Below are 13,042 nucleotides of genomic sequence, written 5' to 3'. Positions count from 1 at the left end.
GGTTACAGGCCTTAGGGGAAGATCTGATAGCACCATTTTGCTTAACAAATGTATAGTATTAAAATGGTTACTAATGACTTATTGCTATAGACCAGTGCATCTCAACTACCATAAGAAAGCTTCTATTTGCAGCAGATAGTAATGAACACAAAGACTCTTGACTGTTCAGTGTGCAGAAAATATGAGATTCTGGTGTGCTCAGCCCTGATACCTCCCATCGCATCCTTCCCTACAAGGCTCAGGGATCCAGAAACAGTGGATTACATCAAGGAAACAATGTTTTCTGGACACAATCAGGCAGTTTCAGATAGGACCTCAGGAGAATTGCGACAGCATGCACAAGACCTGCGCAAGCTCAAGGCAAGAAAAATTCCAGGCTGGAAGTAGGAGGTGGTCTGAAATTATGCTACTAGCCTAGGAGTTCATACATTTGATAGATAGGGGAAGAGGGAGAGTTATTTTTTTTCAGTGATGTGACCATGGTAGATAGACTACACTCTAGAGCACACTCTCCTTCAGCACGTACTTGGGCAATATAAACTAGACTTGATGCAGATAGGGATGAAAACTCAAAGTAGATAGGTAGGGAAGGGAGGGTGAAGAGGGTGGATATAGGAGGAACTGATGGTGAATATGATCAAAGTGTATTATATGAAATTCTCATTAGTTAATAAAAATATTTAGAAAAAGGTAAACCTCATAGACAGGGCCACTAATCAACTGAGTGTTCACAGTCCCTCTATCTTTGATATTCTTTTTCTAGGTGGTTCTGGATTACATCATGTTGACAATTAAGATAGCTGTCACAACAATCTCGGACTTGCTGATGCTAATTTCTGCCCTTTAGCATATGCTTCTCAGGGATACCATGAAATAGAATAGATAAAACATGCAAAGTATTTTGCTGACTGTTTTTATGTCAACTTGACACAAGATACAGTTATTTGGAAAGATGGAATCTTTTGAGAAAAATCCTCCCACCAGATTGGCCTGTGGGGCAATGTGGGGAAATTTTCTTGATTAATTATTCATGTGGGATAGCCTAGTCCATTCCTGGTGGTGGCACTCCTGAGCAGATGGTCTTGGATGGTTTAAGAAAACAGACCAAGCAAGGGGCAAGGAACAACCCAGTGAGCATCACTCCTCCATGACCACTGCTCCAGTTCCTATCATCAATCAGGCTCCTGTCCTGAGTTCCTACCCTGACTTTTCTGAATGATGATCTATAAGCTGTAAGACGAAGCAAACCCTTTCCTCCCCAAGCTATTTTTAGTGTTTTATAATGGCAACAGAAACCTCAGCTAAGACTACTGTTTAGCTCCATTGGGGTTTTCAGTACATGTTATTCTTCCTATTTTTCTTGATGTCCTTGGTCTTCAAAAGCCCCTCCAGTTAGCCCTGCTTGTAGTTTGTGGCCAGCTTGTCACTGATTTTATTGACAGTGGTAGGAGACCTTCATTTACCCAATGACAAAACTCATTCCTCCTGCCATTCATTAGTTATCAGCTAATGGAAACCTGATATTGCTGTTCTATGAGGGACTTAGATAGTGGAATGCTTGACTGCACAAATACGGGAAGGGCTGAACTCAGTCCTCCAACATGAAACCCAGGATTAACCCTGGGTCTCATTACCTCACATGCTGGTTTTCATTTGAAGAGATTTATCCATGTGCCCAAGCCTCAGAATTTGTGTTCCACATCCCACCCACACTTAGGATGTGCCACATGCAAAGTTGAGAAGGCAAATGATGTGCCTTTGTGAACATGGCCAGCTCTCTCTAGAACTTTTTCCTTCTCTATTAGTGAATCACAGGGCCAGTTGCACCATATTCATTAAATTGTAAGTGATGACCATTTAGAAATACTCAGAAATGACACATATAGTTTATTCCTCCTTTCCTCCTACTATACTCTTTGTCTGTAACCATTGCCATCATCATCATTAGCATCAGTATCAACATCAGCATCAGCATCAGCAGAGGCAGAGGCAAGGGAGGAGCTTTAGCTCCTATGATTCTTCTTTTTACCCACTGTCATTCCCAGGTGTGACATTCATTTTAGATTCATTCTAGTGATGAGTGGGCCAAGTTAACAGAGAGATTAGACAGTAGCTAGTCACAGGAAAATTGAGGGTCTCATGGGATAGGATTCATGTCTTGCCTCCCCAATTTTATGCCAAACCTGATTATGCCAAATTATGCAATGCTCAGAGTCTTAGGTTTCTAACCTGTGAACTGGGAATGCTCTTTTGTGAACTTCATAGACTTCACAAGGCTTAAATAGGTCAACATGTGAAGATCACAGAATGGGCCTCATGCTATAGTGACCCATCTGATCTAATCTGAGCCTAGCATCTTCTTGGGCACAGGTTCCAGGATCTCCAGGCCTATCCTGGGCTGCTACCCCCAATGGAGTAACTACATCCTGTCCTCATGTGTTCTGTGTTTGGTTTTGTCTCTTAGGAAAAGCACCTCATTTCCTGCGACTCCAAAATGTTGAGGTGAATGTGGGGCAGAACGCCACGTTTCAGTGCATTGCTGGTGGGAAGTGGTCCCAGCATGACAAACTTTGGCTGCAGGTAAGAATGGGGGAGACCCCTGTTCACACCATTTCCTCCCTTTGCAAGGAAGAAATTAGATTCTTTGAAGAAGGGTGTGGTGGGGGAGGGGTGTGTCCATTTTTAAATATCTCTGTTCCTTGGACATTGCTCTCCAATCTTGCTGTTGTGAATTCTTATCGACTGTTCAGCTAGGTTGGCATTTTATAGATAGAGAAGCTAATGGCAATCTAAAAGCTCTAGGTTTAGGGTTTGTGAATACAAACTTCTAATCAAACATTCTCTAACGAAACTTTGTTTTTAAAGCTGCAATTACTAAAGCTAAGAGAAATGGAACATCTTAGGGTTCAGGTTTGTGACATCATCAATCCATGACTAAAAGGTACTTGGATTTCTGGGTAAAACCATTATGCTTTTCTTAGAAAATGTCCCTGAAATGAGCAGTCTGTTCTCTGGCTAAATGAGTGCATCACTGAGTAGAGTCCATCAGGACAGTGTTTTAATCCTGAATCTACTTCTGTTTCTTTTCTGTTCATTGATCCTACTTTTGCCTAGCATTTCTCTGGGAGGGGTACAAAGCCAGAGAATGGGACACAGAATGAGATCATCCATTGTGATAGCATTATCATGCTCTTGTCAATGAGAACACAAATATAAAGTTATGGGGCAATACAGAAAGTCTAGCTAAACTTCTCCATGACATGTCCATAAGATCATCTCCTCTCTGCCTCTCTCCCTCTTCCCCCTCTCTTTCTCTCTCTCTCTCTCTCTCTCTCTCTCTCTCTCTCTCTCTCTCTCTCTCTCTCTTTTACACACACATACACACACACACACACCACACACACACACACACACACACACACACACACACACACACGGGGCAGGGGATGGAATCAAGCAGTATTAAGGTCTTTCCTCAATAATTCTAAGGTGAAGTCCATTGCATATATCAAATTTTTAATGTAGGTAGCTTGTTCTTAGGAATAATCTATTCTAATATCGAAGTACTATAATAAACCACACATCATGATCTTCTAATCTATTAACCTATTGATGGCTGTTTCATTGTTTCTCATTTCTATCCGCTAATAGGAATCTGTTGTAAACATTAATCTGCAAATCTATGTGCGTATACATATTCTGTCATTTCTTCTGGGTAAATATCCAGTAGTGAAATGGCCAGGTTTTGTGTCTATGTGAATTCAACTTTCTGAAGAATAAAGAGCTATTTTTAAACCCAGTTGAACCCTTTTCCATGACCATGGAGCAGTCTATACAAGTTATCTCACACCCTCACTGACACTCACTCTAGTCAGGCCTTTCAATTCAAATAGGTGATCATTTGGTACCTCAACATGATTTGAAAGTTTGTTTCCCTGTGTGATAACCAAGGATGCAAAACACCTTTGTTTGTTTGTTTTGTTTTTGTTTTGTTTTGTTTTCATTTTGCGGTGTTGCGGTGGTTTGGCCCAGGTAAACTCTATCTACATTCTGACAGCAGTTTGTCATTGCTCTTATAAATTTGAACCTTTTTTCTTGCTGTTGAAAACTCCCTGGCAAAGCTTGTCCAGACACTAACAGTTTCTCCTTGGTGCTTATGTCACTCCTTCTGTGTCACTCAACATTCAGTAGTGCTATTGACTCCTTTCACTGCAATTAAAGTACATTTTGCTTCAAAGACACACACCATTTCAATGGCATTGATTCTACTGGCTCACAAGAATGAGGGAGGACAATCACAATATTTTTTAGCAACTCTATTTGTGCATTCCAATTATTGTAAGGTCAGTATTGCTCCAGTCCTGACTGGAGTGCACTAAGCTTTACTTCTGTACACAGGAGGATGTTAAAATTGGACCCCATGGACGTTTTGAAGAAAATAGACAGAAATATGCATCATGGAGGTCTTTCAGATTTTATCTAGCTACTTTTCAGTGTTTTTCAGGTGGCTTAGAAAGGATACAAAGCAAGCTGAGATAGTGTAAATTAAAAGGGAGGCACCACAAGACAGGAAGAGCACATGAGCACTGCTTCTGAGGCGATGACTACATTTCTTCCTTCCCACTGCTGGCTTTCAGGTCACAAGTGGGACGTCTGAGCACCACAGCCGCCAGTGGGATAAAGGAAGCTTGTCAGATAGACAGTTTACAACGTCTGCGAGATAAACACAAACCAATTGCTCAGGAAAATTCTAACTGTTGTTCACACAGAGGCCAGACAGGGAATGGTTCCCAGGAGCCCTCATAAAGCGAAGACTGTGTGATGTAATGAGCAGTGTCCCCACCACAGTCTTATTGAGGGCACACAAGTGGCTTTTGTGGATCTGTTTCACATCATAATAATACTCTGTGTGAAAGCAGGCTGAGGTGGTGGAAGGAAATGGGGAGGGGGGCACCGCTCAGGCAGGGGTCCCCAGCTTTGTGCTAATCTATCTCTACCCAGGGAGGCTTTAAACTTAATACAGCAACTGAATAGATGCAATAACTATCCTGTAAGGAAATCTCCTTGAGAACCGGCTCCCTGTTCCATATTTCAGGGAATATTGGGAAGGAGGTCACGAATACTGGGCATTCTGACAGAGGCCTGGTGACTAGTGAGATTCCATGCATATGTATAATGCTGTGGTTGGAAGTTGTTGGCCATATGATAGTAGTCACAGGGTAACAGAAATAACAGGATGTACACATGTCTACACAAGTACATGCAGTATATAGACAGGTCCATAATTTCTGGGAGATAATTAGGCACATAAATTCTAAACCTCCAATGTGCATGTTCTTTCCAGAATTAGTTTCATTGATAGTAGTTTTCTAAGGAAGTAGCCAGAAATGGGGACAGAGATAGACGTGCAACTATATACAACTGGACAGAGAACTAGAAAGATCTAGAGGGTTCTGCAAGAGAGACTAATTAAGGGAATGCTGGAATGAGGTAATTAAATATGAGGCAGCAGACAGAGATGTAATGGCATTTTCATAGTACATAATTAAGTGAAAAGTGCAAGCTATAAAACAGTTGATATATTTAATATTTTAATGAAAAGACACGTGTGAATAAATAAGTATATGCAAAGTTATATATTTACTTATATAGCATATATGCATACCTTTTGTCATGTCAACATGTGCACAGACACAGTACTATAAAACATACATCAATATTACTAATTGTGATAATTAGATTATGCGTTCTTTTATTTTTTCTGTTTCATTGAAATATTAAAAAATGAATACAAGGAACTAACATAAACAGAAGCAAAAACCCTTAAAAAGGAGCAAAATGGTCACTTCTCCCTAGATATGGATATTCTAGAGTTGGTAGGAAGGAGTGTGGAGTGGCAGATTGTAGTGGAAAAGCTAGCTTCTTAGTAAGGACCCAGAACAGTTTCCCTTAGGCAAAGTATTCATCCAAGTGGCTGTTTAGAATATTCTGTGACGCGTCATCCTTTCTTATCTGTACCCTCACCCCACTCTCCAGGGACTCTAAAGCAAACCTGTCAGTCCCTCCATGAAGCTGACCTTTGAGGTCTCTCTACAAAGAGTCTCCACTGAGAGCCTGTGCAACCAACAATGGTTGCCGCCTCAGAAATGAGGCCTGTGTCCAGATGCTCTGCGTAGATCTCAGCAGGGTCTGTGTAAGGGCTGAGACAATCACAGGCACCGGAGAGGGTTTGACAGGACAAGGCTCTTGTTCTGGGAGCCCTTCCCTCCAGATCAGTTGTACCTAGCTGAAAGATAAAGAGACACATCTGTCTGTCTACATAGCAGCAGTGTTTCCTGTTATCTTGTTGCTTGATCCCACGGGGAAGCACTGGCTACCAAAACAGAAAGCACTGAGTGAAGCCTCCCCTCCCCCAACTGTTCCAAACTCAATGTCCCTCTGCATAGGGCTTCTGCTTGGTGGTTGGAGAAACTCAACAATGGCAACAAAGCCTAGAGACTACACATAACAGTGGCCATGTCCTGAAGGCCTCCACACAAAATATTTTTAATGCTCATCACAATTTTTTCAAAAAAAAAAAAAAAAAAAGAACTGTTGTTAATAGACCCAAAGAGGTTGTGCATTAGTGGGCTTAAGGAGAACTTCAGAGTCCAAATGGGACTGAGAAGGAGAGGCAGGATAAAGGCTGTATCCTAAAGACTTGAGTTTATTCATGTCACTTTGCCACACCAAATCTAATCATTCTTTGCAACTGGATACCTGAAAAAGAAAAATACAACTTCAGGCTGGGGAAATGGGTCCAGGGGTAAAGTGCTCACCAAGCAAGCATGAGGACCTGAGGCCAATCCTCAGGACCCATGCGCATTTGTAATTCCAGGGACTGGGAGGCACACAGAAGAGGATCCCTGGATTTGATGGCTGGTCATCTTAGCTGAATCTGACAAAGTCAGACAATTGTAGGTCTGGAGAGGGAGAGAGTCAGGGAGGGAGGAAGGGAGAGAGAGACAGAGAGAGACAGAGAGAGACAGAGAGAGACAGAAGCATAGAGACAAAGGGAGACAATCAGAGACAGAGAGACACAGAGAGAGGCAGAGGGGAGAAAGAGAGAGAGATGGAGACAGAGATATAGAGAGAAAGGGAGATAGAGAGACAGAGAGATACAGAGAGAGAAAGAGGAGAGAGAGAGAAAGAGAGACAGACCTTGCATAAAAGGAATGTAAATAAAAAATATATCGAAGAAAAAGAAAAAGAAAAAAAAGGTAAAATATGGAGCAATATCCTCTGTCCTCTCAAAACACACACACACACACACACACACACACCCTATAGCCAATTTTCTTTATTTATCATACCTTCATAACTCTAAGTTTACATCTACTGTACTAGATGCTTAAGTATATTTGAATTTCCTAACTCTATAAGAAAATCAGTGAAATAAAACATGCCTGGAATTTCACTCAAACTAACATCTCTGGATGCTTTTTTCCCTTTCTGATCTCATCTTTAGCCATGTTTCATAAATACAAGGCTGATATTTGCCACAGTTCTCATCTCTTCTTAAAAGCTATGCTTGTAAATATCAGCAGTGTGTTCTTGTTAAAACCAAGGGAGGCTTGTCGGTCCTTATACAGATGTTCCTTGACTTAAGGATGGAGTCAGATCCTGACCAACCCATCCTGACTGCAAATGGCATTTGAAGTACTTTTAGTACGTTCAAGCTGAGGTCCACAGCTCAGCAATGCAGTGTATTATGGAGTTCCAGTTGCTTCTCCTCTCATTGCTGACTGACTGGAAGCTGGGGCTCTTGGCTCTTGTCCATCATCTTCACAGTAGGGAAGCACATACTGCTTTGTGCCCAAGAACAAATGACAATTGAAAATGTGAAGTGCTATCCCCCACTTAATATATATCACTTTCATACTACTGTGAAGTTGGAGATGTTCTAAGTCAAACCTGTAGGGTTCCTACATATACCTGACTGTTCTTTCAGCCCTTCATGATGCTAAATATCTCTCTTAGGTCCCAGAAGCCAGGGGCCAGTCAGTGTAATGGGATTGTTTTAGCTGATTTGCAGGTTAACAAGGTTGCTGGCCATAGTTTCATAGATACTGGCAGGAGACACTAAGCTCCTGGTTCAGAGCTGAGGAGCCTTGTTACTTTTGACACTACAGTCAGGGAGTGCTTCATTCTTGTGCTCCTGTCCCTTGTCCCTTATAGGGATGTTGGGGGTGGGAGTGGCTGTAGATTAATGTTGCAACACGGGAGATCTGTGTCATAGCTAAGGAACTCTATGCTAAGAAAACTATCAATTAAAATTTATTAAGAAACAGTATTGAGACATAGGCTATAAATCTATAAACCATAAAACCCAGTAATGTCTTTTTGCTTTATCTTCTCTGCTGCTTCTCACCTGAAAGTTAGTGAAGATTAGCAAATAGCTCAGGCTAAGGATGGAACTCCTGGAAGAGAGTTTCTCTAATGTGTGCTAAGTCCCAGGGTTCAGCATCCTGCCCTGTGGAAGATGAATGGAAAACTTCACCTGTGCCTCATGTGAAAGGCTTCCCTTCTCCTGTCAATGTGCAGCTCGCCTTTGACCCTGGCAAGCTCTGACCAGAACGTCTCTGTTGTATACCTCTCTCTTTCCTGCTGTTTCCTTGTGTCTTTTCTCAGCCCATCCTCAGCCTATGCTTTTAGGATTTAGACCAGCTAACTTGGCTTTCTGCTTGGCTAGGAACTGGGATAGATCAGAGAGCACTCAGGACCAATTGTTGTCCCACCCCTCTTCTCCCCACTTCCCCGAGTTCACCTTCAATTGGTGAAGATGGACCTTTGAGCAAGACAACTATTTCATCCCAAGGTGGGAATGGTGGGGATGGGGGCAGCAAGATCAGGAATGCCAGGAGGGATGTGAGTCCAATATGGGCAGTAACTTCAGAGGAAGTAGCCTTCCAGTGGAGCTTGGAGGGGTGAAGCACTCACAATCAAAGGAGGCTGTTACTGGAAGATGGAAAATGTGCAGGCTCTTCCCAACCTACTTGTCTTGTCTACTTTGCTGCAAGCTTGCGGCACCCCACGGAGCTTACACCAGTCCTCTTCTGAGTCTGCGGGAGCTGTGGACTCAGGCGTCAGACCCAAATGAGCCGCTGGCCATGAATGCAGTGGGCCTCTGGAAGGGCTTCAGTACAACTAATCAAAAATGATTTATGTCTACTTCTATTTCTTTTAACTTTTAATAAAGAATAATCAAAAGCTATTCTTTAGAGACTGCCAAAAAGGTACAAATGTGCTCTTAAGAGAATCGATGGGCATGATTCTAGTAAGTTTCCAAATGTCATACCATTGCAGGGAGGACGGAGGGTGAAAAGAATATTCATTATGAGTGGATTGTGGGAATGTCACCTAAATATTTGCTGGCTGGGAGACTCCTGGAGCAATCAGACCATTTCAGCTGAAAATGTTGGACCTGATTATTTATTTATTTACTTACTTTTTTTTTTTTTTTTACATTTATTTCTGAAGCTCAAACTAGCTTGCAAGATGCTGTATTGGAATATCTCCTATGTAGTGAGCATCCAATTTGTTGTGGAGAACCAGCAACAGTTTCCCTTTATTAAAGACAGCATTGTCCTCATTTCTGCCAATTACAAATCAATTGCAAGCCTGGCTCCTCTCTCTGAAATAATGACAGCTGACAGCCCTTTTTAAAAATTCCTTTGAGTTATGTCTTATCTCTTTGTGAAAGGAACAATGTCGTGACACAAGAGATGAGCAGAGAGGGATCAGCAAAACAGTGAGGCCAGGATAGATACCTTGATGGACACCTAGGAAGTGAGCAAATGAAGTAGGCTCGTCCATTAGCTATGCCTCTTCTCTAGGCAGTCCCCAGACAGAGAGATCCTATTTGATGGTGGAAAGGTGTGGAATGTACTGGGGTCAAGGATACTGAAGTATATATATAGGCTATGGTCTTCAATTGAGCTGGCTTACCCACATGCAATGAAGCAAGCCCGAAGGAAGTGGAATGTAAGCTGCTTTTACAGGGCAGGGCAAGAGCAAGAGATGATAGGTAGGTAGGTAGGTAGGTAGATAGATGATAGATAAATAGATAGATAGATAGATAGATAGATAGATAGATGAAGATACATAACAGACAATAGATAGATAGTTGAAGGTACATAAGAGACAATAGATAGATAGATAGATAATAGATAGATGAAGATACATAGCAGACAATAGATAGATATATAGATGAAGATACATAATAGACAATAGATAGATAGATTAGATAGATAGATAGATAGATAGATAGATAGATAGATAGATAGATTAGATAAATGATAGAGAAATGATGCCAGGTACATAATAAATATATTATGTGTATATATATATATATATATATATATATATATATATATATATATCACAGATAAATATCACAGATAGATATATATCACAGATAGATAGATGGCAGGTAAATATAGATAGATGACAGAGAGACAGAGATTTATTTCATAGGCAACTGTTACCCTTAGAGAGACTCTGGTAAACATGAGGTTGAGCAGAAGGCTGTTTAGGCTGTAAGGTCCCTTTGTTCTGTTCATGTTATTTGTCACACCATTGATAATCTAGAATGCATGCCCTTCTCTAACCAGATGCAGCTCCATTTACTTTGGTAATCGACAGAATGTCTAGTAACCTTCTATAATCAGAACTTAGTCATCCTTAGGTCAGGAATGAGGCTGTGTATATTATCCTGGGCTGAGTTTAGCCTTCTCCTGAAGATGGGTGCCTTTGGTGCAGTAACAAAATGTTCAGCCCCAGGAATTGGTCCTAGATAGAAGGCAGCTTTGATTTGTATGTTTTAGGGTGTTATATACCTACTTACTTTCCCCTGACAGACTAAGGATGAGATTATCTTTCAAGTTGTTGAGTTCCAGCCCAAGGTCAGGGGCATTGGCATCATGTCATCATTTGGGATGCTATGAGAGATGAGAATTACCTACTTCCACCCCAGGCCTCTGGAATCACCTTGTATGTGATCCTGATGGACACTGAAAACTGAGACCCATGGGTCTAGACTGATGGATTTGGGCTCAGAAATCTGTATCTGCCTGCTGGTCTATCAGCTACTATACATTAACACTGTGGCATCTATAGATGTCTATACCACACTCCTTCTTACATGTGTGTTTCTGACTGAGAGACTTCAACTGATTCCAGAAAACTAGATCGTTCTGCTTTCCACAGAGCAGTCATTTCCTGCAAGATGAAATGAGGTGCTTTTCAAACAAACCAAAGTGTCTGGAATTTGCAAGGCCTGTTTCCATTACAGAGCCATTGAATCTGACTGTGCCTGTTAAACACTGGACAGCAAATGGGTGCTGACGGTGAACGGCCTGTTCCTGGAATAGATCACCAAGGAGGTACAGCTCCTCCCTCAGGAAAGTCACAGAAAGCTGTGCTCTGCTGGGGCTCACAGCCCAGCTTCACTATTCCTGAGAACTTGCTAAAAATGAAGGATGCCAGGCCTTCCCACCAAACCAGACGATCCCAATCTGCAACTTTAATAAGGTCTCTACTGGAAGCTGTATTTCTTGACTTCCCCTCCATCTTTACTCTGAGATTGTTTCAAATATATTAGAGACGGGGTCTCACTATATAGCCCAGGCTAACCTCAGACATTCTGCTTTCTCATGTCTTCCTCCCAAACGTTGGGGACAGAGATACTCACCATCACATCTGCTTAATTAGGACTATTAATTATTATGACCCATGGCATACTTTATCAAGCATCAGTTTGCTAAGGTAAAAGTAACATGATTGCTTAGGGTTAATGTGAGTTCCCAATTGGTGAGGTCTGAGGCAGGGCCAGAGAGTCCACGTTTCTAGCTCACAGAGGAGGGTAATGTAAGTCAGCCTGAGCACCAGGCCTTGAGAAACACTGTTAGGCTATTCTAAGAGTGGGCCTCTTTCCACGCCCACCCTGTCTTTCCTCTGTGAAGTAGGCTATTTCGGCGCTCCACTTCATGTTTATGTTTTTGTCTTTTTGTTGTTTTGCTAGAATCTTTACTCTGCCTGTATATTCCTCTGGGCAGAAATTATACCTTCCACACCCCACAGTCTCTCGGTTTCTGTTTTGTAAAATAATGAGTACATTTCCAGAGTGATTAATAATAGAATAGGGAGAGAGAAGAAAACTCAGAGTCCGAGTACCAATAAACAGCATCCACAAATGGATATCAGCTGCAGGTCTCCTGCAATCTTACACGGCTAACAAGTTCCCCAGAGCTGCTGAGGTGGCCAGTCTAGGGACCACCCTTTGAGAATGTTTCCAGGGATTTTAAAAGGATGAAGCAATCCCTAGCTAGACGGTGAACACAGTGCTGAGTAAAAACCAAGCCCTCAAAGATGCCAGTCAGGGGCAGGTGTGGTAACACAAGCCTATTCCATGGATGCCAGGGTAGCAGCCTCGTGAGATAGAGACCAGGTTTGGCTAGGTTATATTAAGCGGCCAGCCTGGGCAGTAGATGAGATGGCTTTAAGATCTAAAGAATGCGATAATATCAGCTTGACTTTTTACTTCAATACTCACATTAATCCTAAATTGAAAAAAAAATATGTATCCAATTCAGTTGTGCAATTTGTGTGTATGCTTGTGTGTGTGTGTGTGTGTGTGTGTGTGTGTGTGTTAGGAAATAGTGTTCTACTGTAGAATGTTTGAGCTTGCTGTGTGATCAGTATTACTCCATGGCCAGCTCCCATTAAAGCAAACAAGCAAACAAAACAATAACAACAACAACAAAATACTATCCATGGAAGCAAAATATTGAGAATCTAAGTACTTGCAGATTTCAAAGAAATGCTTTTTGAAATCCAGGGGCATTATGTGTGCTTTACGGTAGGAGGAGGTAGAGATGGGAAGGTGCCAGGCTCCATGCATGCTTTCATTGTCCTTATTAGAGCATCTTTAGAAGCCAAATTTCTCATCCCCCGAGCCTGTGCATGCAAGCTGCCTCTAGCTCTCCTTCAGCCAAGACTAAGT

General features: G+C 41.8%; 1 protein-coding gene across 1 annotated transcript in view; it reads left to right on the top strand.

Moving 5' to 3' along the window:
* Ptprt (protein tyrosine phosphatase receptor type T) overlaps positions 1 to 13,042 on the top strand; it is a 1,128,608-nt gene that overhangs the window by 401,806 nt on the left and 713,760 nt on the right. The window contains exon 5 of the mRNA XM_052184183.1: positions 2,465 to 2,580. Coding sequence (XP_052040143.1) covers positions 2,465 to 2,580 — 116 coding nt within the window. The remainder of the gene's footprint in view (positions 1 to 2,464; positions 2,581 to 13,042) is intronic.

This window comes from Apodemus sylvaticus, chromosome 5, assembly GCF_947179515.1.
Source record: "Apodemus sylvaticus chromosome 5, mApoSyl1.1, whole genome shotgun sequence".
Classification (NCBI taxonomy): Eukaryota; Metazoa; Chordata; class Mammalia; order Rodentia; family Muridae; genus Apodemus; species Apodemus sylvaticus.
The sequence above is the reverse complement of the archived record's forward strand: the minus strand, read 5'-3'. Positions and strand labels throughout refer to the sequence as shown.